Source organism: Hibiscus syriacus, unplaced genomic scaffold (genome assembly GCF_006381635.1).
Source record: "Hibiscus syriacus cultivar Baekdansim isolate YM2019G1 unplaced genomic scaffold, ASM638163v2 tig00110065_pilon, whole genome shotgun sequence".
NCBI lineage: Eukaryota > Viridiplantae > Streptophyta > Magnoliopsida > Malvales > Malvaceae > Hibiscus > Hibiscus syriacus.
In genome coordinates this window covers 1,722,879-1,749,887 of record NW_024062585.1, presented here as the reverse complement: position 1 = coordinate 1,749,887, position 27,009 = coordinate 1,722,879, and the positions used below count along the sequence as shown (strand labels likewise).

Sequence of the window (27,009 nt, the reverse complement as noted above, 5' to 3'; positions counted from 1 at the left end):
ATCATGTTTAGAGGATTTGAAGCCGAAATGAATAACATGCTTGTCGAACTTGATGATAGAGGACAAAGAATCGAAGAATTTGATACTGAAAGGAAGAGATGGGAATTGGAAAAGCAACACTTCAATACTACGCTTGAAGCAAGGCAAGAGACAACCAACGGCTGGATAAAAAGGTGTGGAGACAAAAATACAGAAGTACGAAGTCTCAATCGAAGGATGCAGGAAAGACATACAAGACTTGAAGAGGATCTGGCTCAGTGTCGGGCTAAAAACAAAGAATTCAGTGATTACATCCTACAACTCGAAGAATCCTTGTTCCAAGAAAATGTTCTCTGGGGACCGAGTGATCTTCAGGAAAGTCTTGAAGAGAATGCCTTGCTGCGAAAGCGAATTCAACATCTGGAAAGTGCACTGCAGAGTTGTCATGTACGAATTAATGAGCTAGAGCGAAATCTTCAAGGAACTACTGAATAGTGGCAAAAATCAAATGATTTCTATGAAGAACAAAATGCAGCCAGAAGCAACATGGTAGCCGATGCCATAATAAAGATGAGTGAAGTTACCAGATACATTGGAGAACTAGCTGTAGAAGCAAAGGTCATCGAGCACCACATCAATCCGGTTTCTAAGTGTGGGAAGAAGATGTTGTGGATGATTAGTGAAATTGTTGAGCTTAATAGAAGAGCTAGGCCGTATCTGTGAACTATTATGTAATGAAACTTTTTGTTGCAATGGATGTTGAACTAAGCCGTATCTGTAGAAGTGAACTATTATGTAATGAAAACTTTTTGTTATAATGGAAGTTGTTCTATGACAATTAACTTTTTTGGATCAATACCTCTTGCATACATTCATTCTTCATTTGTATTTATTTATGTATGAATTTTAAATATTTCGCATTAAGACATGCATTCATTAATTAAAAGCACCAAAATAATACGATAAGGTTTCCAATCGCAGCTACCCTGGCCCCTGTTAGCAACAAAGAAACACAACATTCTTACTATACCAGGAAAGTGAGTAAGAAGATGGACGACAAATTGGACCGTCTCGAGCAAGAGCAGAAAGATATGCAGGCAGAAATGAGAAGTAAATTTGAAAAGATTGAGGCCAATATTGCCAGTTCACAACTGAATATGCTGCAGAAATTAGAGGACCTATTCAAGAAACATGCTGAAAAGAGTCATGCTGGAAATCCCACCTCCTCTAACCAAGATTCCATACCCCCTCCAGGGATCACAACAGAATCTGGTCCTCCTCTTGGTTTCACACCTATACACATCTCTGCTCGTTCTTCGATACCTCAAGAAGCTCGATCTCATGCATATGTCAGCAATGAGAATCAACAACAACAAATAGGATCCACATTCCCAAATAGCTATCAGTCTGTTCCAGGAGTAAGGCTAGGAGAATTTAGTACTGAGCACCTAATCCCAGATCTAAATGAGTTAGCCGAAAAGGAGAAAGCCAATGAAGAAATAACTCATCAGTTGAAGAATTTGGAAGAAAGGGTAAAATCGGTAGAAGTGGTTGAATCATTCTATGGGTTTGACGCTAGAGAGCTGAATTTGGTCCCAGACTTGATCATCCCTATGAAGTTCAAGGTTCCCGAATTTGAAAAATACGATGGTACCACATGCCCTTCATCTCATATCACCATGTTTTGCCGAAGGATGGCCGGCCATGTGCAAGACGAAAAGCTACTGATTCACTGTTTTCAAGACAGTCTGAAAGGATCTGCCGCCAAATGGTACAACCAATTAACTAGGGCTCACATTAAATCATGGAGAGACTTGGCAAAGGCATTCCTAGAACAGTATCGCCATGTCACAGATATGGTTCCTGATCAGTGGACTCTTCAGAATATGGAAAAGAAAAATAATGAGACTTTCCGACAATATGCCCAGAGGTGGCGTGACGTAGCCGCACAGGTCCAACCCCCTTTACTTGAAAAAGAAGCTACTGTAATTTTTATCAACACCTTGAAGGCTCCGTACTTAGGGCATTTACTTGGAAATGCCACCAAAAACTTTGCTGATCTAGTTATCTCAGGGGAGCTCATCGAGAACGCTATAAAGAGTGGCAAGATCGAGGCAGTTGATGGGTCCAGTTCAAAAAAACTAGTATACCGGAAAAAAGAAAACGAAGTTAATAATGCAAATGTATACAACAAGAATACTTCAAAAAGTGTCACAATAACCCAACCAATGGATGAAAGGAATGACACGAGCACCGCCAGAAATGATTCCAAGGGACCTCGCAAGGAGAATGAGAGAATGTCCTTCACACCACTACCAGTACCCTACTCTGAGATATACGCCTTGTTATTAAAGGCGGATGTGGTGCGCCCTTATCGTTTGACTCCTCTGCAACCACCGTACCCTCATTGGTATGACGTAAATGCACATTGTGATTACCACGATGGAATTACTGGTCACTCTATTGAGAACTGTTTGGCCTTCAAAAAAGTTGTGCAAAATCTGATTAATAATGGGGGATTGCAATTTGATTCACCTGATGTATCGACACACCCACTACCGAATCATGGAGGTAAAGGTGTGAACGCAGTCCATGAGGAGAATAGGAAAAAAACGAAGACAGATGTTGATGAAATCAAATCTCCCTTCATTTGGGTTTTCCAACAACTTTATCATGTCGGCATGGTTCAACAAGATCCTAAACCAAAGCCCAATGAATGTGAAAATTATTGTGAATATCACCAAGAAGAAGGACATAAAATTCAACTTTGCCCTAAATTTAGGGGGTTACTACAAAAGTTGATGGACAACAAGGAAATAGAATTCTTTGAGAAAGATGAGGAAAAAAGAGGAGAAGATGTCTGCACAACCGAAAATTCCAAGCCAATGCATAAAACAAATAAGCATGTGGTCATCACTGTGAGACCATCTGCGATGAATTCCACGTCAGTGAAGCCAAAAGTTGTTATCACGGCCCCTTCACCATTTCCGTTTAAAGATACCCACAAGGTACCTTGGAACTACACTGCCAATGTTTCAATGATAAGGGGATCTGGTTCGCTAGAGGAAACAAAAGTAGCTGAAGAAAATGATAAAACACCAGGAAGCAGCTTGAAGAATGAAATAGTGAGTGAAGTAGGGCACTTTACAAAAAGTGGAAGGTGTTACTCTCCTGAAACATCAAAAGAAGCAAACAAGGGGAAATTAAAAGGAAAAGCTGCAGTGGTACCGCAAAGGATATTTAATGATGAGCCCCTACCACTAATCAATGAGTCGGTAACTGAAGCACAAGCACAAGAATTCTTGAAATTCTTAAAACATAGTGAGTATAGTGTAGTAGAGCAGCTACATAAGCAACAAGCACGAATTTCAATTCTGGATCTGTTAATGAATTCAGAAGTACATCGGAATGCTCTACTTAGAGTGCTCAATCAAACATTTGTGCATGAGGATATAACAGTGAACAAGTTGGATCGAATTGTGGGGCATATAGCTGCAGACAATTATATAACATTCACTGATGGTGGAATGAGATCGGTAAAAGCCCTCAATATCACAACCCACTGCCATGGTCATGTCTTACCAGGTGTTTTGATTGACAATGGGTCGGCACTCAATGTTATGCCTATGGTCACATTACGAAGATTACCAGTGGACAACTCACATATGAGGGCCTACCAAAATGTTGTTAGAGCCTTTGATGGAACCCAGTGGGATGTCCTTGGAAAGATGGAGGTACCATTATTGATTGGATCAACTGTTTACAATATTGATTTTGTGGTAATGGATATCAACCCATCATATAACTGTTTGCTTGGGAGACCATGGATTCATTCTGCAGGGGCAGTCCCTTCGTCATTGCATCAGAAATTGAAATTTGTGACAGATGGCCAGTTAATCAGTATTGGGGCAGAGGAAGAGATCATTGCTTCCGTGACGACTGACACCCCTTACATTAAGACCAATGAGAATGCCCTAGAGTGTTCCTTCAGAGCCTTAGAATTTGTCAACGCTACTTTCATTGCTGAAGGAAACAAGATTCCTCACCCGCATTTATCTTAGTGCACTAAGATGACTGTGCGAGAGACTCTAGAAAAAAGAGCTAAAATTGGAAAGGGTCTCGATAGATGCTTGCAGGGGACTTTACATCCCAAATTTGTTATGATAAAGAGCGACCGCTTTGGGCTTGGGTTTGAGCCTGATTCTCAGCAAAGAAAGAAAGAATTAAAGAGGAGATGTGAAGTAAGAAGAGCTAGACTGAAAAGAGAGGACATTCCGTGGGATCGTATGTTTTTCCCTCCCTTAAAGAGCTCATTCAAGTTTGGAGGAGTGAACGATATGGAGCAATAGTTAGCCAGAGCAACTGATGAAGGAAAGCAGATGAAAGACAAAGACTTGTTTGACGAAGCCATGGAGGGTTTGGTCATCAACATGATAACTGGGGACGATAAAGCGGGAAAATATTTGGCTAGAATTCGTCCTTGCTTCCCAGGAGAAACGTTGAAAAATTGGACTGCAGAGGATCTCCCTGTAGTTGTTAAGATTAATTCAGAGTAATACCCAGAACTAATCCTTATACTTGTGCCCGCGAGTATTAAGGAATCTTTTTGTAAGGGCAGCTATGTTAACTCTACTTGCTTTCAATGAAAGACATATTTTTGTTTCTCAAATGGCCATCATTATTTACATTTTCATTCTTCATTCTTTGTTCTTCATTCTTTACATTCATTTCATAAATTTTGTCTCTCCTCCCAAATATATATTCGATTCAATTTTTTCCATTTGCAGGTGTCACAATATCAATAGCATGAATGTTTCTAAATTTAATCCTGAGATAAACTTTGAGCGACCCATATGTCTGGAAGAAATCAATGAGTGTCAGGATGAGGTAGAATGTGATGTTCCTAACGAACTAGTAAGACTGGTGGAAAATGAGGACAAGCAGATCTTACCTCACCAGGAGGAGACTGAGATTATAAACTTGGGAACTGATGATGAAAATAGAGAAGTAAAAATCAGCAGTGCACTTTCAGTTGAAATAAGACGAGACCTAATAGATATGCTCCGAGAATTCAAAGACATCTTTGCGTGGTCTTACCAAGATATGCCAGGGTTGAGTACAAACATAGTGGTGCACAAGCTTCCAATAAAGCCTGAGTGTAAGCCAGTTCAGCAAAAGCTCAGAAGAATGAGGCTAAAAATGCTGTTAAAAATTAAAGAGGAAGTGATAAAATAGATTGATGTAGGGTTTCTTCAGGCATCAAAATATCTGGAATGGGTCGCTAACATAGTCCCCGTGCCAAAGAAAAATGGAATAGTTCGCATGTGTGTGGATTATAGAGATCTCAACAGAGCAAGCCCAAAAGACAATTTTCCATTGCCTCATATAGATACTCTAGTGGATAACACTGCTGGGCATTCGTGGTTTTCTTTTATGGATGGCTTCTCTGGCTATAACCAAATCAAAATGAACACTGAAGACATGGAAAAACCACATTTGTGACTATGTGGGGCATATTTTGCTATAAAGTGATGCCATTTGGTTTGAAAAATGCTGGGGCAACTTACCAAAGAGCTATGGTGACTCTTTTCCACGATATGATGCACAAAGAGATTGAAGTGTACGTAGATGACATGATTGCCAAATCCAAGACTGAAGAAGAACACATTCAAAACTTGAAGAAACTTTTCCAAAGATTGAGAAAATATCAATTGAAACTCAATCCAACTAAATGTACCTTTGGGGTAATGTCAGGGAAACTCTTAGGCTTTGTGGTTAGTCAAAGAGGAATTGAGATCGATCCGGACAAAGTAAAGGCCATTCAAGATCTTCCGCCACCTCGTACACAAAAAGAAGTTCGAGGTTTTCTGGGAAGGTTAAATTATATATCTCGATTCATTTCGCAATTAACTGAGAAATGCGACCCAATTTTCAAGTTGCTTCGAAAGAACAACCCCGAAGTTTGGAATGACGAGTGCCAAAATACTTTAGAGATAATCAAGAAATATTTGTCTAATGCTCCAATTCTGGTATCACCAGTCCCTGGTAAACCATTAATCCTTTACCTAACGGTATTTGAGAATTCGATGGGGTGTGTGTTAGGACAGCACGATGAATCTAGAAGGAAAGAGAGAGCCATCTATTATTTAAGCAAAAAGTTCACAGATTGTGAGATCCGATATCCGCCAATTCAAAAGTTATGTTGTGCTTTGGTATGGGCTACCAGAAGGCTCAGGCAATACATGTTGTACCATACTACCTGGTTGATATCCAAACTTGACCCATTGAAATATTTGATGGAATCACCGGCTCTAACTGGTAGATTGGCTAGGTGGCAGATGTTGTTATCAGAATTTGACATTGTGTATGTAAACAAAAAAGCGGTCAAAGGGAGTGTCATAGCAGATTTTCTTGCAAGTCATGCCTCGGATGATTATGAGTCCTTAAACTTTAATTTTCCTGACAAAGATCTGATGTGCGTCACAACCGAGGATGAAACAGTTTCAAATGATAAGTCTTGGAGGTTATATTTTGATGGGGCATCCAATGCTTTAGGACGAGGAATTGGAGCTGTACTAATTTCCCCGGAAGATGTATACTATCCTTTTACAAGCAGATTGGAGTTCTTTTGCACCAATAATATGTCAGAATATGAGGCTTGTGCCATGGGGTTAAGAGCGGCCATGGAAAGAAAAATTAAAGAGCTCAAAGTATATGGAGATTCCTCACTGGTGGTGTACCAATTGCGTGGAGAATGGGAGACAAGAGATCCGAAGTTAGTGGAATACAAAAGATTGATCCTTGAATTGGTAAAAGAATTTGAAGATGTCACTTTCAATTATCTCCCTAGAGAAGATAATCAAATGACAGATGCTTTGGCCACACTAGCTGCAATGTTTCAAGCAAATAGAAAAGCTGACATGACACCAATTAAAATACAAATATATAAAACCACGGCACACTGTTATAGCCTAGAAGAAGAGGTAGATGGTCGTCCATGGTATTATGACATCTTGCAATACATCAAGCATCAAACTTACCCACAACAGGCGTCTGAGAATGGCTGCTAGATATATCTTGGATGGGGAAGTTTCGTACAGAAGGGGTAGTGATCAAGTTTTGATGAGATGCGTGGATGCCCGAGAAGCAAGAAGTATACTTGAAGAGGTGCATGAAGGGATATGTGGAACACATGCAAATGGGCTTTCTATGGCCAAGAAGATCATGAGATACGGATACTATTGGGCCACTATGCATTCAGACTGTGTTGATTACGCAAGAAGATGTCACAAATGTCAAATCTATGGAGATAAGATCCATACACCTTAGTCACCTTTGCACGTGATGACTGCACCATGGCCGTTTTCTATGTGGGGTATGGATGTCATTGGGGTAATTACACCAAAGGATTCGAATGGACATCGCTTCATACTTGTGGCAATTGATTACTTCACTAAGTGGGTTGAGGCCGCCTCATATGCCAATATCAAGAGATCTACAGTTTGTAAATTTATAAAGAAAGAGATAATTTGTCGGTATGGGCTTCCAGAAAGAATCATCACAGATAACGCCACCAATATGAATAACACAATGATGGTAGAACTTTGTGCTCAGTTCAAGATAAAATATTCTAATTCAGTGACTTACCGTCTAAAGATGAATGGAGCAGTGGAAGCAGCAAATAAAAATATTAAGAGGATCATTACAAAGACCACTGATACTTATAGAGATTGGCACGACAAATTACCCTTTGCTTTGTATACATATCGAACTATAGTGCGAACTTCGATAGGGACAACACCTTTCTCTTTAGTCTATGGGATGGAGGCAGTCTTGCCAGTGGAAGTGGAAATCCCATCACTTCGAATTTTGAAAGAGGTGAAGTTGGATGAAGCTGAATGGGTTCAGGCTCGATTTGACCAGTTGAATCTCATTGAAGAAAAGAGATTAAAAGCTATTTTCCACGGTCAGATGTATCAGAAACGGATGATGAGAGCTCATGATAAGAAGATTCATCCAAGAGAATTTCGAGAGGGTGATCTGGTGCTAAAAAAGATCCTGCCAATTCATAAAGATTTCCGAGGGAAATGGATGCCTAATTGGGAAGGTCCATATGTTGTCAATAAGGCCTTTTCTGGGGGAGTGTTGATTTTGGCATAGATGGATGGAAAAAAACTGAGAAATCCGATAAACTCAGATTCTGTCAAGAAGTACTATGCTTGAAAAAAAAAGAGAATGAATGAAAAAATGAAAAAGTGAAAAATAAAAAATAAAAAAAATGAAAAAATGAAAAAAAAGAAAAAAAAGAAAAAAAAAGAAAAAAAAGGAAAAAAAGAAAAAATGAAAAGAAAAATGAAAAAGGAGGGTTCGAGATGAAAATCCACAAAGTACATATTAAAACCAAAGGAAGGCTTTGAGTTGAAAACCTGAAAAGGCGGTTCAAAGGCATTTTGAGATTAGGCATCAGGCAGTTAAACCCTCTCGACAGTCTGAAATTTTGAGAGAAGCTTCACGTCTACAGACATTCTGGCAACCCTTGAAGTCCTCCAGACAGAAGCTCAATTCAATGCTCTGAGTTATATCAAGTGGATTGGTTCAGGAATACTCCTGCTAGTGACTTATAGGGACATCTGACTTGTAGTTCTAAATTTCCACTATTTATATGATTGCCATCACTTTGTAAAATCAATTCCTTGTCAGTAAATTCGAAGTTTGTTATTTCAAGCCCAATTCTATTCTTTCTGTACATACACATAAACATCTTGTAAGTAGATTGACATAGCATTAAAAAGAAAATAAAAGATTTCTTGGTATTACTTTGAACTAATATTTCCAGTACAGAGAGTCTAAAGTAAGTCAGGACCCTAATACTCGTGTATATAGTCGGAGAGTGTAGGGTAAAACATGGCCAAAGAAATGCATGTGAATTGAAATCTCGAAGAGTACATTGAAAACAATGATATTTTGGTATGTGCTACGACTGAATTTGTCAAAAATTATCTACCTGACAGAGATGAGCAGTTCAAATGGAAGCAGAAAAGGATTTATAAGGGAACGAGAGAAATGAGAACTTATATAAAGTAGCCCAAGTGAAATAAAAATGAAAATCAAATGATGCATTTGAATTAAAGATTTGCATGACAACAGAGCTCACCATATTAAAACGACATCATGCATACATCTGTAGGCATCTATAAATAGGAGCATACTCACCCATTCATGTTCATTGAAATGCTTTGACAGAAATGCAGGGATATTCAACAACAATCAAATCCACCACAAAAGGAGGTGACCCAACATTTCCAGAAGAGTTCAGAATGAGAAGAACTCATCCTAAAGGAGATGGTTCGTAATGAGAAGAGCCTGTTCCTTTCAAATCCACCGCAGAAGGAGGTGAACCAACATTTCCAGAAGAGTTCATAATGAGAAGAACTCGTCCTAAAGGAGAAGGTTTGTAATGAGAAGAGCCTGTTCCTTTCAAATCCACCGCAGAAGGAGGTGAACCAACATTTCCAGAAGAGTTCATAATGAGAAGAACTCGTCCTAAAGGAGAAGGTTTGTAATGAGAAGAGCCTGTTCCTTTCAAATCCACCGCAGAAGAAGGTGAGCCAATATTTCCAGAAGAGTTCATAATGAGAAGAACTCGTCCTATAGGAGAAGGTTCGTAATGAGAAGAGCCTGTTCCTTTCAAATCCACCGCAGAAGGAGGTGAACCAATATTTCCAGAAGAGTTCATAATGAGAAGAACTCGTTCTAAAAGAGAAGGTTCGTAATAAGAAGAGCCTGTTCCTTTCAAATCCACCGCAGAAGGAGGTGAACCAACATTTCCAGAAGAGTTCATAATGAGAAGAACTCGTCCTAAATGAGAAGGTTCGTAATGAGAAGAGCCTGTTCCTTTCAAATCCACCGCAGAAGGAGGTGAACCAATATTTCCAGAAAAGTTCATAATGAGAAGAACTCGTCTTAAAGGAGAAGGTTCGTAATGAGAAGAGTATGTTCCTTTCAAATCCACCGTAGAAAGAGGTGAACCAACATTTCCAGAAGAGTTCATAATGAGAAGAACTCGTCTTAAAGGAGAAGGTTCGTAATGAGAAGAGCATGTTCCTTTCAAATTCACCCCAAAAGGAGGTGAATCGACATTTCCAGAAGAGTTCATAATGAGAAGAACTCATCCGACAAAAGAAGAAGAAGTTCATAATGAGAAGAACTTGTTCAACCTTAGCTCGATTCATCGCATATGGAGTTGAATCAGAAACACCTCACTCGAGGGATCAGCATTGCCAGTGGAAAGTTCATAATGAGAAGAACTCATCTGATGAGGGAGAAGAAGTTCATAATGAGAAGAACTTGTTCAACCTTAGTGATTTCATCATATAAGGAAGTGGATTGACATCCCCAGCGAAGAAGTTTATAATGAGAGGAGCTTGTTCGACCTATTGCTCGATTCACAACACTTCGAATCAGCAATACCTCGCTTGAGGGATTAACATTTTCAATGGAGAGTTTGTAAGAAGAACTCATCCGATAAGTGAGAAGAAGTTCATAAGGAGAAGAACTTGTTTAACCTTAACTTGTTTTCATCGCATATGGAGTTGGAACAGCACCAACCTTTCGTTCATTACAGAATGAGGTGGATCAAACATTGCCATCTAAATCCATCGCATAAGGAGTTGGATCAACATCACTATTGGTGCAACTATCGTGGGAAGAGAAGAATTAACATTGGCAGTGAAGAGGTTGCAATGTGACAAGGTGAGACCAATATGAAAAATGGTGCTTTCATATCTTTGCTTCATCCCCGTTTCACAACAATAAGCAAAGAGGGGCAGCTGTAGCCACCATTTTTCATAACCCCTAAATCCCATAACCCCAAACCTCAAAAATTCAAACCCAACAGAACCTTCACCCTAATCCTAACCATAGAGATATCATGATTCAGCCGTCACCGCCGATCCAAGCTCGCTCAACAAAACCCCAGAATATCCGGAGCATTAAAAGCACATCATCATCAATAACAGTAACACCACAGTGGAGCTAGGATTATTTTTATTTGTTTTCTAAACCTATTTAAATTGGTTATAAGAACCAAACCATGTAACAAGAGTAGGGGGCTCTCGGTTATTCAGACCGAAAAATAGAAAAAAAATATCAAAGCAATACAACTAGATTTTTCAGCAATCAAACGTGTGAAGGTATTCTTATGCTAATGTTTTTTTCTTGGTTCGTTCATAGTTTTGTGTTAAAAAAAACGTAAATAAAATAGATATAAAGGTTGAGATTTACCTTGTTGCTGGTATTAGTCGAAGTATGTTGTCATCGGAGAGGGTAGTGTGTCGTCGGTTTTTTTGGTTAGGGTAGAAGAACCACCGTTTATAGCGGTTGTTTATGGTTGGGTAGTGGTTGAATAGGTTGAGAGAAGAGGAAGAAAAGAGGAGATTTGGGTTTACAAATCCACGCAAAATGATTCTAGAAAGAGGGGGAGGTATTGATATTTAAGGTTTTTTGGGTAAACCATGTTTTAAGTCCTCCTTTTTAGTGTGTTTCACGTTTAGTTATTAGTTTCAGGGTTAATCGTGTCTTAGGTCCTCCTACTTTTAGCGTTGTTTGCGATTTAGTCACCATTTCCTTTTATTTTCTAAGTTTTACGAATTAGATGCTTGGTTTTGTATTATTTTAATTTAGTCCTTTGTTGTATGTATTTTTGTTGTATTCGAAATTTGGTACTGATCTTTATGTCATTTCATTTTAGTCCTATATATTTATGTATTATTATGATTTTGGGTTCATATTATCACATTTTCATGTTTCATACCTTGATGCTTGTTTTATTTATATTTATGATTTCAAATTTGCTATGCATTTTTTGTCAATATATTATGAATGAATCCAAGTGTATATTATTTATTTGTACCATTAAAGCATGTTTTAGGCATTTATTTTACTTGTATTATTATACAACATTTTATGTACATAAGATTGTACGTAGAGCATGGTATAAATGTTATTTTTATTATATTTTAGAATAAATATCATGTTCTATGTTTAATATAATATTTAGAAAATATGTATATATTTATAAAGTAAAATAAAGTTAAAAAAATATTTAAAATGGTTCTTTTAATCCAAGTGTTTTTTTTTTTGCTAAGTACTTCAATGTATCATATTCTATTTTATTTAAAAGCCTCATTAGCATAACTTAATCGATTATATAATTGGATTAAGGGTAGTATTTATGTATTTTAAAATATTAAGAAGGGACAGTCTTAAAACAACTAGATGTCCTTTTCCGATATTTTAAAATAAATAAATATCCCACTAGAAAAACCTAAAAAAATTGATTGCATTTAAAATTAATTAATTTTGAAGGGAAAAGGAAATATTCATTATTTTAAATTTATCGAGACAATTTGCTAATTTTATTAGAGATTAAGTCTCGGTGTTTTTAAATTATCGAATATCCCTTATCTTTTCTAATAATATTCGGATTAATAAATTTAATTTCTTTCTTTGGTAGAATAATTTTTTTTATATGGAATCCTTAGGAAAAATTATTATATTCTTTTTATTTCAGTTGGGAAGAGAAATATTCGTCCTAAAGTATTTTAGGGAGTATTTTCTCTTTAATTGGAAATAAGAGAATATTTTATATTTTTCCTTAGAATTTTTGTTATATAATATTTGTATGGTTGAATTAGGAATAATGGAATCGTGATCTAAATGTATATTCGAATTCTTAGATTTCTACTATTTAGAGACAATTTATAATCGATGGGTACCGATTTTTGGGCGTTGTGGGGGTGCTAATCCTTCCCCACACGTAATCGACCCCCGAACTTTTTTTTTACTAAAAATGAATTTCTGGTTATACGTGGATCGATGCATCTTTTAAAATGATATTTTTCTTAAAAAAACTCTTTTAAAAGAAGATTTTTGAGTATTCGGCCTATCTAACCCAAAAGGTCGATGGCGACTCCGAAACATTTCTTTTACAAAATCGGGTTTTCACGAAATGAGTCGAGACACGTCGTATCACCGGAAATCGGTTACGACAGTAGTTAAAAGAGTAATTGTTGTTTTTAGAGGTCATGGATTCGAACACCAACGACTGTAGTAGGGTAATTAAGCGTTCATTGTCAAATGGTTGAGAGTATTTAAAATAGATACTATTCTATAATCACCTTAGCTTAATCAAATATAGGGTAAAATACACAAATGGTGCTCTAACTATAGGATAATGCATCTTTTTCTGTTAAATTTTGATAGCAATTTAAGTTGTACATTAAAATGTTGAATGAGCTATGATAAAAATATGCTCTCATAATCTCAAATGACTATCATATCTCAGTCAACATATTAATGTCCAACTCATACGACCATTAAAATTTTAACAAAAAAAGATAAATTTGAAACATAATGAATAGTCGAGTGACCATTTTGTAACTTTTAATAGTTGATAAACTCAACAAAGTAACCCTCTATAATCAAGGGATCATTTTATAACTTTTAGTAGTTAATAGACTCAACAAAGTATTATCCTATGCTCAAGGGACCTTATGTATACTTTGTCCAAAATGTATTAAAATTTTGGATTTCAATTTTAAATTTTTGAATCTGTCACTGTTGTCTGAGAAAAAGAACGAAACTAGCCGGTAAGACCAAAAAGATAGTTGTATGGACTGATTAAAAATTTTAAATTATAATATATTTAAAATAATTTGTATTAATAATATATTTTTATGATTTAAAAATTTATAAGTTTGTTCCCTTAAAATTATAAAAATTGATCCTTCTAGTGTTAAATTCTATATGCATCTTTGAGAGGTTGTACAAGTGAGTTGTAAGATGCTACCGTACTGTGTGCAAATGGTGAATGGAAAGAGGATTTTCGGTCAAACAATTTCATATGAAATTAATTAAAATCATACTCAATCTAAGTCTTGCACTTATCTATTGTAAATGTGTTGGAAGTTGGCAATTTTATCAAAAAAATACTTACAAAAAAAATTTGACTTGACACATTTTCCAAATATGTACCAAACTAGCACTTTTTTGACAAAACAAGGGGGAGACGCGTTCTGTGAAATGCGCCTTGCTGAAGTGGTAATAAGATGCGTGGGTACGCTTTCGGCTGAGGTGAATGTCACGGTGGAAGACGCTTCGCAGGGGAAGCGACTTCATGTGAGGCATGTTGCAAGTGGTTGCCATGGTGGAAAGTGTGTTTCACAAGGAAAACTATTTTTTAATAAAAACCCCATTTTTAGGGTTAAGGTTTGAAAGGGTTGTTTAGGTTTTTTAACTATAAGTGGTTTAAGGTTATGGATTAAAAAACAAATATTAAACCCTAAATAAAAAAACTTAATATATAAACTTAATACAAAAACAAAAATACTAAGATAACATTAAACATTAAGTTTATCAAAACTACATAACATTAAACAAAAATAAATAAACATTAATATAAAAAATTACATAACACTAAATAAAAACCTTACAATTAATTAAATTCTAACGATGTCTTCTTCTTGAATGTGTTCAACAAGGAGGTGGTTGTCTATTTCGAGGAGGGTTTCTTCTTCTAGGTTGGTCTTCCTCGTCACTCTCCTGATCTTCAATATCATCATCATCATCGTTGTTAGTTACATTTTCTTGATTAAAAAAGGATGACGATGAAGGACCCATATAGAATAAGGAACCTAGAGGTGTATACTATCCCATCATTTAATGAGAACTACGCAAATTGTTAAAAACTGACATCGATGTCTGTGATCCATACTGAAGTGGAGGTATTAGTGGTGGAGCACTACCCACCAAATAAGAAGCATATGAAGCATATGTTGAATCAATAGGCATAGGTCTATAATATCCTCCAGGGGGTGTCATAAAACTCTACAGTCTCGGTATGTAACCATGTGGGCTCAGTATGCAACCCTGCAGTGGTGGCATGTTAACCTGTGGCAGTGGCATCTAAACTAGCTACTGTTGTATCTGAATCAGCTATGGTGGCATCTGAACTGACGGTGTAGCTATCTAAACTGACGGGCTTGGGATATAACCCAAGATGCTCATAATCGGTGGTGATGGTGGATACTGTGATGGTTTCGGTGGTGCTTTTGAGGACAAACAGGAAGTGTATGCTCTTCGTCCATGAGTGGGGGCACAATAATATTATGATGGTGGACGTTTTTCTCGAGGATGATGAATTTCTCCCTTGATTTTCCACAGAAAGAATGAATGACGTTTTATTTTCGTTGAACCATTCAATATAGTCATTTAAAATCGATGAACCAATTTCCAACATATACTATCGAGGGGGCATCCGTTGATACCAGTTCTCCTACATCACTATCTAGTCTCTGTGCTTCACCACCCAATTAACATTTTTTTTTGCCGTGTCTATCAATGTTATGCATACCGTCGATATTTATAGGTGCTTCAAGAATATATTGTGTGAAACCAAACTGACGAAGCACTTGGTAAATCGGATGCTACTCAACAATAGCATAACAGATAAGAGGCACAATCGTAAGCCATAAGTAACACCAATTTCCCGTATACGTCCTCGTACAAGAGTCATAGATGTCATATGGCTTTCAAAATATTTTCGTACTTGAAATCCAGTAAAACTTTGTTTCTTTAAATAAAATAATTTAATAATATAGTTTATAAATCATTCTTCAAATACATACATATATATATATATATATAAGTTAAAATCCATCAACCAATAGTTTAAGTTCGAACATAATATAATACTACAACTAAATACCAAGTATCTTATCAGAGTATCACCATATATCTAAGTACATGCCAACTAGTAATATAAAAAAAACATCTAGAGATGTCATATTGTTACTGATGAGACAATCCTTGACAAACGTCAGGTACACCCCTCACTCCGAACGTACGCTATTACCTACGCAACACATAAAAACTGACTTGATAAGCTAACTTTCAGTCAAATAACCTGCTAAACAGTATTTTGTATGCCTAGCATACTTATAAATCAATATATTTCAAAATATTCATTCATAGCCAGTGTATGAAAAATGAGAACACCATGTACACAATAACATGAAACTAACCATTTTCAGAATAGTAATCTCGCACGACTACCATCCTTATTTTTAGAATAGTAATCTTGCACACAAAGTGCCATAGTACACAAAGTATTACTACAAGTACACAAAGTACTCTTACTAAAATGCATTTTCTAAAATCGATAGATATCCATCTCACACCAAGTATGCCAATTACATACAAAGTGCTACAATACACAAAGTACTATTACAATACCACCTTATTTATGGTATTATTATTGCACCTATAACTCCCCATGTACATACAATAGGCTTTAAAATCTAAATCGTAGGTTAAACATTTATTCCAAACCATCCATAAATAAGAATTTGTATGAAACACATCCATTCGTTTTAGGGTAGTTCATACCCTAAATCCATTCGTAAAAATCATTTTCATAAACTTTATGAAAATATTTCAAAATAAAATAAAACATGATTTTATAAAAACATTTGAGGTTGACTCATCGAAAGTCATCCTCATATCATATAAGTACATAATAAATGCACTCGCCTGGTATGCCTCACTATTATGCCCTACTGACAAAGTCCAACTATTCTCGAACTTTTCCCTTGCCGTTTTGATTGCTTGCATCACGAATTTGATCACGATCTACACAAGCATCCATAATTATACATATAAATATAAAATAAAATGTTAGTATCCTTACTAATATTTTTACAAAATAATAATACTCAAAATTACTATTATTATTTTTAATTCTTTTAAAATTCATCTTAACTTTTCCTTTTTGTACATAATGTGCCCTTGTCATAAATTCTTCAATTCAAGCCCAATAAATTTCTAGCATTAAACTTATAACCCAATATCTCAACAATACCATAAATACCACTTAAGCCACTAACTTTCTCAATATTAACCATTTTGTACTTAAACTTTGCCAACTTTCCAAAATGGATTAATTTCACATTCTAAATTCAATTTCATCCCTCAAACAGTAATTTCCAGCATTGTACATCAATTATTGAGTAATTACAAAATCAGCCCATAACTTTTCAAAATTGCCAAATAGGTTCCTCAACTTTTGAAAAAAATACAATTTGGCCCAAACTTTTTCTAAGGCTTTTAGAACCTTCCAAATATCATTTCTAAGCCATGAGAATATTTCTACAATTTTTCCTACCCTTTTACCTAACGGTCGAATGCTTTAGGGTTACACTTCTCATGATTTTTACTTGATTCAAGCATGAAACCAACCTCTATTCAACACTTCAAGATCTCTAGAATCAAACCCATAACTTAATTTAATCAAAATACATATTTCCCCAAAAGATAGGGTTTGGCCAAAATAAACATAGGCTTATATATCCATGTACAAGTGATTTTAATCAACAATCATGCTTGTATATGATTCTACAACCTCAAAAAATTAAAATCCTTCAATAATTTCATAAACCATAGTGTGAACACAAACCCTAAAATTTTGGATCTTTCAACACAAGCAACATTAACATACAATATTGGTACTAAATGATGACATTTTTCATGTAGAATAATTTTCTATTTCACGGTATAATCCAAAATCCAAAGGAAATTGCTCAAAACTCAAAAAGAAAATTTCTATTACCTTAGGATGGATTTCACGACAATGGTGGCTGGAAAATAGCAATCTCAAATATTCATTTAATGACAAATGTCCATTTTTCCATTAATGAAACTTGATAATTACCTTAATACCAAGCCACATAAACCTTATCATCTTCCAAATTCGAAGATGAGCAAATTATTTTACCCTTTTTCCAATTTTACCAAGCAACTTTCCAAAAATTACAATCTTGCCACTTTAATCCAATGGTCCAAATTTAACATGGAAATAAATCTTCAAATATAATGACCAATATTATTTTCCATCATTTTAACATGTGGAAATAATATTTTTAAGCGTAATTTATCATCCTTCAATTTCCCAAAATTTATATTCGATTCGATTTACCAATTTCTTATCGGACTTTAACCCTTTCTAGTTTTCAACATAAATCCCGGATCAAGAATATGATTTTAATAAAACCCACTCTCAAGAGTAAACTATCCATTTATGGAATAAAAATTATTTTTGGGAATATTACCACTTAGGTCTCTAAACCTTTCCCACTTTTATACTTTGGCCACTAAACTTTCAAAACTTGCATTTTGGTCACTAACCAAAATTTGGGGTATTACACCATATGTCCAATTGCCCACTCAAGTGAGGTATGATGGAAGCCCTCATTTCATCGTTCAAATAGGGCAATAATTGGAACTAAAACAAATATATATATATATATATATATATATATATATATATATATATATATATCTCATCAAAATTAAAATAAGATTCTAATTATATAAATAAAATTAAATAAAAAATTTGAAATTTAAAAGCGTACCTCTAAATCAATTTTTTGATCAATGAGTAATCAAATATCTTCTAATTCATCATAGATATTAGGATGATTTTTTTCCTTTTTGATGAGAATATATTTAATGTAAAAATATATTTCATTATATAGTGAAAACATTATTTATAAATAAATTCAGTATTGAAATTACCTTAATAATAATGGGAAGACATATGGCTCATTCACAATCGGACATAAAAAAACATGTTATACCACACTCATATGATTGGAGAAGAATGAGACAACCACCAATAACAATTTTACAAACGGTTCATTCTTGATATCTTCTTAATCTGATTCTATTCCCTTGAAAGAATATCTTGTTTGAAAATATTTTTCTTCCTCTTCCATTTTCTAAAATGTGAAAAAGTTTGATGAAGAAATTTTGAAAAAATGACACAACTTATTTTGGGCTCACAATTGAAGCAAAATTTAAAACAAGAGTTCATTGAATATGAAATGAGACAAATACTCTTTTAATCCTTCCATAATTATAGCCCTTTGACAAGTGTCAAGGTTGATGCTAATTTTGATGTTTAGGTTGATTTGGGAAGGCGGAGCTTTTCAGGTTGGCTTCGTTGGTTAAAATTTAATATTCTTGATTAGGGTGTTCATTTATCTAATGAAGTAGTTATTATGCTCATCTTCTGGAAATATTCTTTAGTTCAAAATGCTCGTGAATACTTTCAAACAATACAACACTTTATCAATAGACATATAAGATCACATACTATGCAACAACTACACAATCTTCATATTCGAGCCGCCTTTACAGGTTTTCAACTTGAATCCTCTTTTGGTTTCAAGACATATTTCAAAAATTTATGTCTTTAACCCCCATTATATTTTCTCTATCATGCATTAAAGATTTTAGAAAACCATTTTTTGCAGTTAAGAGATTAACCCTGAGAGGCAGAATGAAATCTAAGGATATTATATCTCACTTAGAAATTCATGTATGATTAGAATGGACTTTTCAAGCATGTAACGTAGGCCAGGGATCACGGTTATGAAAGAAATAGATAAATAGACCTAAATAAGTGTTTAAGGGTAATCGAGCCAATGATTAATTCATTCTAATGTATTTAATTTTCCCTTTCCTGATTTGAATCTGCTTGCAACTTGACTTTTATTTTCTTTCTTTTTCTAGATCCATCTAGACTTCTCATTTTTCACCCTAGAGTTCATCGCCATTCTTCAGTATTTGGTATTTCATGATCTTCTTGTTGAATATGGATCTTTGTACTTGATCGACCTTGGTTTGAGGATCATTGAGTCATTTTATTTGAAGTGACTCTTTGGTTATACTTCTTGTCCTCTTTATTTTTGAATCTTGAACTTCACTTTGATTTGAACACATTACTTGTTCTCTTTATTTAGAGAATTCTTCATTTCCACTTGAATATCGCCTATTTCTTGTACTTGGAACATATTTTGTCATTCTCAACTTGTTTTAGTCTTCGAGTATTTTGTATTTGATCTAACTTGTGGTGACTTGTTATTTCACTTTATTTCACAAATACTTGTCCTTGTAGTAAAACCTATACTAATGGTCTTCACTCTTGTGAGAAAATTTCCTTGACCTTGCCTTCAGTGTGGAGGGTGATCCTTGGTTAGGGTTGAATCAGAGGAAAAATATTATAGGCTCAAATGAGGAAAACAAGGGATATATTTTCTCTTTTTGTGAAGGGATAATGAAACAAACTAGTTCATCATTTCATACACATAAATCTTTGTAAAAGAGGTATTCCTAGGGGATGAATATTCAAGATTAACTTTTATTCACATGAAAACAATATAATTAATGCATGATAGAATTATTTCAATTGTTCCCTTTATTTCTTCTTCTTCTTTCTTCGAGCATGTCCCAATTATTCGGGCCTATCTTTAAAAAGTCAATCTATGATGCCTCATCACGTTTCTCTTGCAAGAATGGTTCATGCACAAATGAATGTTTTGTATTCAATGCCTCTAAGTTTTATTGGTTGCAAAATGTTGGTTTTGTGTCTGAGGAAGTGAATGTGTGACTTTGAAGTCATGTCTTTAGAAAAAGGTAATGTTATAGAAAGATTGGCTCTGTCTGAGAATGTAAGAGTATGAATTTTGTGTCTAGGTAAAGATAAGGGTATAGTTTTGGAGTCTCAAAGATAGGCAATGTCAAGATTCAACCTTTTGGTAGGGATTACAAATTATTTTGTAAAGAATCGAATTATCGTCCTTTTGGATTTGGATGGGATACGAGTGGTCTATTTTATCATTTAGCAAAGATCTATCATTCTTGAAGAGTTGAAAGAATCCTTAACCCATTTGATACTCAAAGAACTACAAGATTAAAAATTTGATTCACTGCTCATAACCTTAAAATGTGGCATTGTTCAATCATCGAACACTTTTTTTTACAAATATTTAAGTAAATAAAGAAAGAAAAAATATTCAAAGAAGACAATGCAAGTGCAACAAAGATTCATGACTTCTTCTTTATTCGTATTAGAATGCTCCATCACTCATTAAAGATCGATGGCCTATAATCAATCAAATTTTAAACCTAATTCTTCGGTGCCTTATAGTACTCAGTGGAATGCGCCAAGCTTCATATCCATGGCTTTCAATTCTTTTCTAGGTACGACCAGGGTGGCTTCAATTTACCTTCAAGATTTCTATCACATAATCCTCTACAAATTAATCCCATACTCCAGGATTGATGCATGTGGAATTGCTTAAATGATATCATGCAATGTATAATATAGAGATGCAAATGCAAAGATACGAATGCAAATACAAAATGAAAATATACAACTGCAGTATGCAAAATGCGAATGCAACAAAGGTATTGATCCCAAAAATAATTGTTTATATAACAATTCTTGAAAAACTGACAATGTCTCGGTACTATAGGAAAGCAAAAATTGAAGATTATAGATAAATCTGGTCCATCTTCTACTTGTTCAACTTCTGTGAGTGGTTAGATGATGCATTATCCTTCATCAAATTTGGGCATATTGAAAACCTTCAAAGCTTTTGTTTCCTTTCATATGGTGAAAATTAATTGAGTTGGTTCGTGACCTTCAACTATTGGCTTGAATCTTCTTGAGTCTAGCTTGCATCCTCAATAGGTTGGCTATCACTTGATGCTACTCGGTCTATGTGGGAATCTTTGAAATTTCATCTAACCCAACGAAAGGCATTGTTGTAGGCATTGTTTTTCAAGCACCTTCTAAATGATCAATTATTTTAGGGATCAATACCTTTGAATGGTATGACATGTTTATACAATGATAATGAAACATGCAAGACAAACAGGCAAACAATAAATCAAGTTAGTAGAAATAATAATCAGTCATATGAACAGGTAAAGAAATAATTAAATACAACTTATAAATGAGGCTACAAACAAAACAAACAAAGGAAATTAAAGTTCTAATCGCTAAGTTATCCACATAGCTCTAGTGGGGTAGGCTTTCTAAATTCTCTATATAGGGTTTAGTTCTAGAAAAGGTTCCCAAATTGTCTTTACAACCTGCTAAGGTTAATAAAGAATCTGATTTTTGCCCTTATAGACATGCAAATCGGATTCAATTTAGGGGATCATACCACTAATTGTGTATCTCGAAACTGATATCCGGTCAGGTAACATAAGATGCTTTCCAGAGGTAAATAGTATGACCCCCAATGCTCCCCTGAGGTGTAACATTTCCCCTACTTAGGTGAAACGAGACAAAGTTCAAGTATAGAGCTGCGATATACAATAGTTTTAAATATATTCATAGAAGTGTAATCATTAACAAGAGAGAGAATATTTTCCAAGTTTTGAAAGAACATAATGAAATGTAAATTAAATAAATTCAAACTCAAAATTTCCAAATTCCAAATATAGGGTAATCAATTCGTGGCTCAACTCTCAATTTGTTTTAGAAAACAAAATATCCAGTAGAGTCGCCAAGCAGTCGCAACCGGCCTCTCTGGGGGAAAGGCTGACGAGTTGCAATGATGGGGTTTTTGAAATGGTTTTATAAAATGTTGGGAGTCGCCAAAAATTATTTTAAGTTGCGATTAAAACTCCATAAAAAATGGGTAATTTAATAAAGCATTTTATTTTGATTAAAATATAAAGTTTGGGGTCTACGAAAACCAAAAAATAGGTTCGAGAGTCAGTTACACGTGGGAATGGTTAGCACCTCCACATCGCCCCAAAATTGGTACCTAGTTGACTACTCTATATTTAAGATTTGGAAATTTAGAGTTCAAAGTTTTATTTAATTTAGAAATCATTATGGATGCAAAGTTGAAGAGGGTGCTCGTTTATTAAAGCCAATAATATTCACCCCTAGCATAAATGTGGGAGATCAATTATTGTGGCCAATAACTAGACATTTCCTCAAGATTTAAAAAATGGCAGGGGTTTTAAAAGGATTTTAACCTACTTCGAGAATTACTAGTAGTCGCCCCCAGAGCATGATTGCGAGAACTATACCATTAATTCCTTAATAAGTCAACATTGCATTGTTTTTGAAAAAGAAATGCAATCAATCAACAGGTTTAAGAACCTAATTATACTAAGTGAGTTTATTAAAGGACTTCCTAACTTAGAGTGTCAATTTATGAAAATTAAAGATCTTAAAAGACTAATCCTAAAGTAAGGTCTCTAATATTAATCCTAGCTTATTTTAACCAATTATTGAATTGAATAATCAAAATGGTCCATTGGGCATGTTAATGAGAGAGTTAATTCATATTACTCCCTAAGTTTAAGGACTATATCGAAATCTAACCTAAAATGGAGGCCATAATTAATCCTATCCAAATTTATTATGTCAAATGAATCATCTAACTAAAAGTTCAAGGATTAAATGGTGAAAAAACTTAAGTTGAAGCTATAATTATTAACCTAATTAAGATTAACCAATTATTGAGTTGAGTAATTAAAATGAGCCTTTGGGCATCCAAATGTAAAAGCCAAATCAAATTTCTCCCTTAATTTAAGGACTAAAGTTAGATAACTCTAAATCTAAGGTTTTAATTTAAAGGTCCTAATTACAAACTAAACTAAAAAATCCTAAATTAAAAGATTAATCCTAAAAATCATAAAAACGAACATGCATTTAAACAAGCACAAATGTGCTAAACTATACAAAAGTAGTTAAGGCTAATTAATGTAAGGATTAAATTAAACAAAATAGAATAGTTTAGGGACTAATTTAAACTAAATTTAAATTGATTGACTAAATTGAAACTAATTAAAGAAAACAAATTAGTGACTTAAATGCAAAAACACGCTAAAAGTAGAGGGACTAGAGAATTTTTTTAACAAACCTAAAATACACTAAAACAATAACATGCGGAAAATTGCAAAATCAGGAAATCACAATCGAGTTAATCTCAAAGAGAACACAACAAACGGTGGAAATGTAAATATACAACAAACGTGTGGGGGCCTAACTGAAATTAAACCCTAAGGTTCAAGTATTTAAGCAACATTTTTTTTGTTACATTTCATTTGGAACCCTAGAAATAAAAAAAAACAATTTTTCTCTCAAATTCTCTATCTCAACCGAAAGCTACACACTCACCCATCCATCATCCACTGACGTCACTCCACCACTCCGACCACCATTCACGGCGGTCGAAAACCTTAAAATAAAGTCCAATAGAACCAAAACCTTCTGATTTACCCTTCTAGCCCTAAATTGGAGCCTAGAATCGCCTAAACAAAATCCTAACCTCCTTCAAAACTTACGACTCTTGGAATCCCTGAACTTTGATCGTCGTTGTTTGCGACCGAACAAAACCAATGAGACCCTTAATGACCCTAGCACTCTCCGATCTACCTAGTACCCATATCGAGGCCAAAAATGGACATGCAAGGGCCCTAGGACCTAAAGATCGTCGACCCTCGAACTTCTAGTGACGAAAACTAAACACTCCCCATTTTCATTTTCTACTCAAATGTTTTTTTTCTTGTCCCTAGACACACACACAATGCAGTGAAAGAGAGAGAAAATGAGAATAACAAAAAAAAAAAAACTGCTTTCTTATTGCATCCTCAAAAAATAGACCGAGAGTCCCCTTTTACATTTTTTTTTGGTTTTATTCCCGAATGGTGGGAGAGGTCGATTACAATGGTTATCGAGAGAGAAAATGGGGAGGTCGATCCCTTTGCAAGTTTTTGTATGGGTTTATATAATACCCAGATTTACAAATTGTTTTTGAAAAAAAAAATGAAAATTACAGCTCCTCTCTTTTTGTCTTTGTGCATGTTTACTGCTGGGAAAGTCGGTGTGCCCTCTGCCAGAACGTTAGAATTGTTTTCCTCTCTGCCATCCCATGCGATTTTGTCGCACGAATGTGATAAAGGGACCACTATTCACATGATGAATTGTTTTCGTGGCTATGTGAGGAAACGAGGGAACCACCGGTGCGTGGTATTTTTTATGCGAATGGGGGACCAAATGATGTAGCGAATGATGGTGGCTGCTGGCGTGGTGGGCGTTCACGTGAGCTGGGCAGATGCGCTTGGGTGACTGGCGGCACTGATATCCCAAAATTACCAAACCCTAGCCGAATGGTGAGGGTTGATTCGTATCGCAAGAATATCTAAAAAAATCGTATCCTTCCACAGAACCCAAATGCCTCCAGAGAAACCATTTACCTCTATTATAAAGGATGAATCAAAACAACACTTACGAAATCATCAGCTCGAACTCCACTAACATGAGGTTCTATATTTACAATAATGCTAGGTTTTTGAGTTCTTAATAACATCTTAAAATAACGATTAAAATAATGTCAAGGATGCCTTGAGTATTCTAAAAAAAACCTTAACCATAGGAAAACCAAAGAAGGAAAATAATACGCACACATCAACATTACCGAAACCCTCCACCAACCCTTCAAAGGACGTGTCTGCATGCCATTGTACAATATTTTGCCCATCATGTTGCATTGCTTGTGAACCATGCTTATTTTGATTCGAAATCACACTTGTGTGGTTTAACTCACACGTCATGGAATCAACCCAATCTACCAGAATAGGCTTGCTCAAAAATTTATCATCCTTCTTTTTAGTTTTGACTCATTTTTTTTGTAAGACCTTTGGTTGCTGCAAGACCTCGTGAAAGACTCTTCACTGGCTAAGAAACATAGAAGAGCATCCCAACTTACTTCTATAAATAATAGAGGTAATTTGACATTCAAAATCATTGAGACTTTTGGTGAGCACAGAGCGAACTATTCTTTCGCTTCAATTGAGCTCAAATTTTAGGCTTCAATCGAACTTTTAAATTTTTTTTGAGTTCGAGCCTTTTCGAATTCAAGTTTTAATATTATATTTCGAGTTCGAGTTGAACTTGATAATTTTTAGGTCGTGAGTTTTTGAGTCGAGTTGAGCTTACTTTTAAAGTTTTCGAGTTCGAGTCGAGCTCAGCAATACTCGAATTTGACTTGGCTCGTTGAACAAACGACGTCGTTTGGTTTAATTTTTTTTAAAAGAAAAAAAGTGAACCGGCGGTTCAAATCGGTTGTGCCGGTTTTCAGCCGATTCACCCCGGTTTTATTGGTTTTCAGCCGGTTCATTGTCAGCCCGATTTTATCGGTTCATTGTCAACCGATTGAACCGGCCGGTCCGATCCGGTTTTGATAACCATATAAATTACATAAATAAAATCAAAGCACAATCATAAATTCATAAAATATATTTTACCTTAGTGTGTGGTAACCTTTAACCTTTGTATCTTAATAGATGTATAACTTTCTATAAATGTGTATAGGAAAGCTAAAAAAATAATTACTCTTTATATAAAATAATAATTATATTAAAACATTTTTTTTATTTTTATATTGGATGTATTTAGATTTGATTTAGTTTTTCATTTTATTTTATTTTTGGAGGGCCCCACTCAATTGATGGTATGTTTTTAATTATTACTTTTTGTTTGATTTTAATACAAGAATAGCTAAATTAATTTTTAAGATAAAAAATATTAATTATATTATAATAAAAAATTAATATTTTTAGTTGGAGGCCCTGCACAAATAATATTAATTATTTATTACTGATTGGGGCCCTGGGCAGGTGCCCTTCCTGTCCAGGGCCAACTACGGCTCTGTTCCTCTACTCCTCATAACTACATAATTTATTGATATCGACCAACAATAAATTCCTCACCAATTACAACTCTCCGTCCAAACAAAAAAATAAATAAACCCCCTACTACCACAACAATCTATTTCGTCTCATCAACCATCCTTAATCTTATAACCCTTAATTAATAATATTCATATGAAAGAGAATATTATACACTTGAGTTCACCCAATAAACTACTCTAGCTGATTTGTTAATGATTGTAAATGCATAAAGGTTGGCATAGCCGAGAAGGACAAAGTAACACGTACTCAACACAAGTTTTCAGCAAAGTTTTGTTGAAGCCACATGTTTTCTCAAATATAGTAATTAGAGAGTCGAAATGTTTAGTATTACTGTCGGGGAACAAAAGAGTCAGTGTTGAGATATGGGATTGTACTTTGTTTTTCAGCAGTCTCCAACCCACATTTCCA

General features: G+C 34.9%; 1 protein-coding gene across 1 annotated transcript; it reads left to right on the top strand.

Moving 5' to 3' along the window:
- The first annotated feature begins 525 nt into the window (after positions 1-525).
- LOC120214569 lies at positions 526-4,328 on the top strand. Its single transcript, XM_039212437.1, has 4 exons — positions 526-692; positions 1,013-1,802; positions 1,908-3,515; positions 4,041-4,328. Exons 1-4 carry the CDS (start codon positions 526-528, stop codon positions 4,326-4,328), a joined length of 2,853 nt encoding a protein of 950 aa, XP_039068368.1.
- The last annotated feature ends 22,681 nt before the right edge of the window (positions 4,329-27,009 follow it).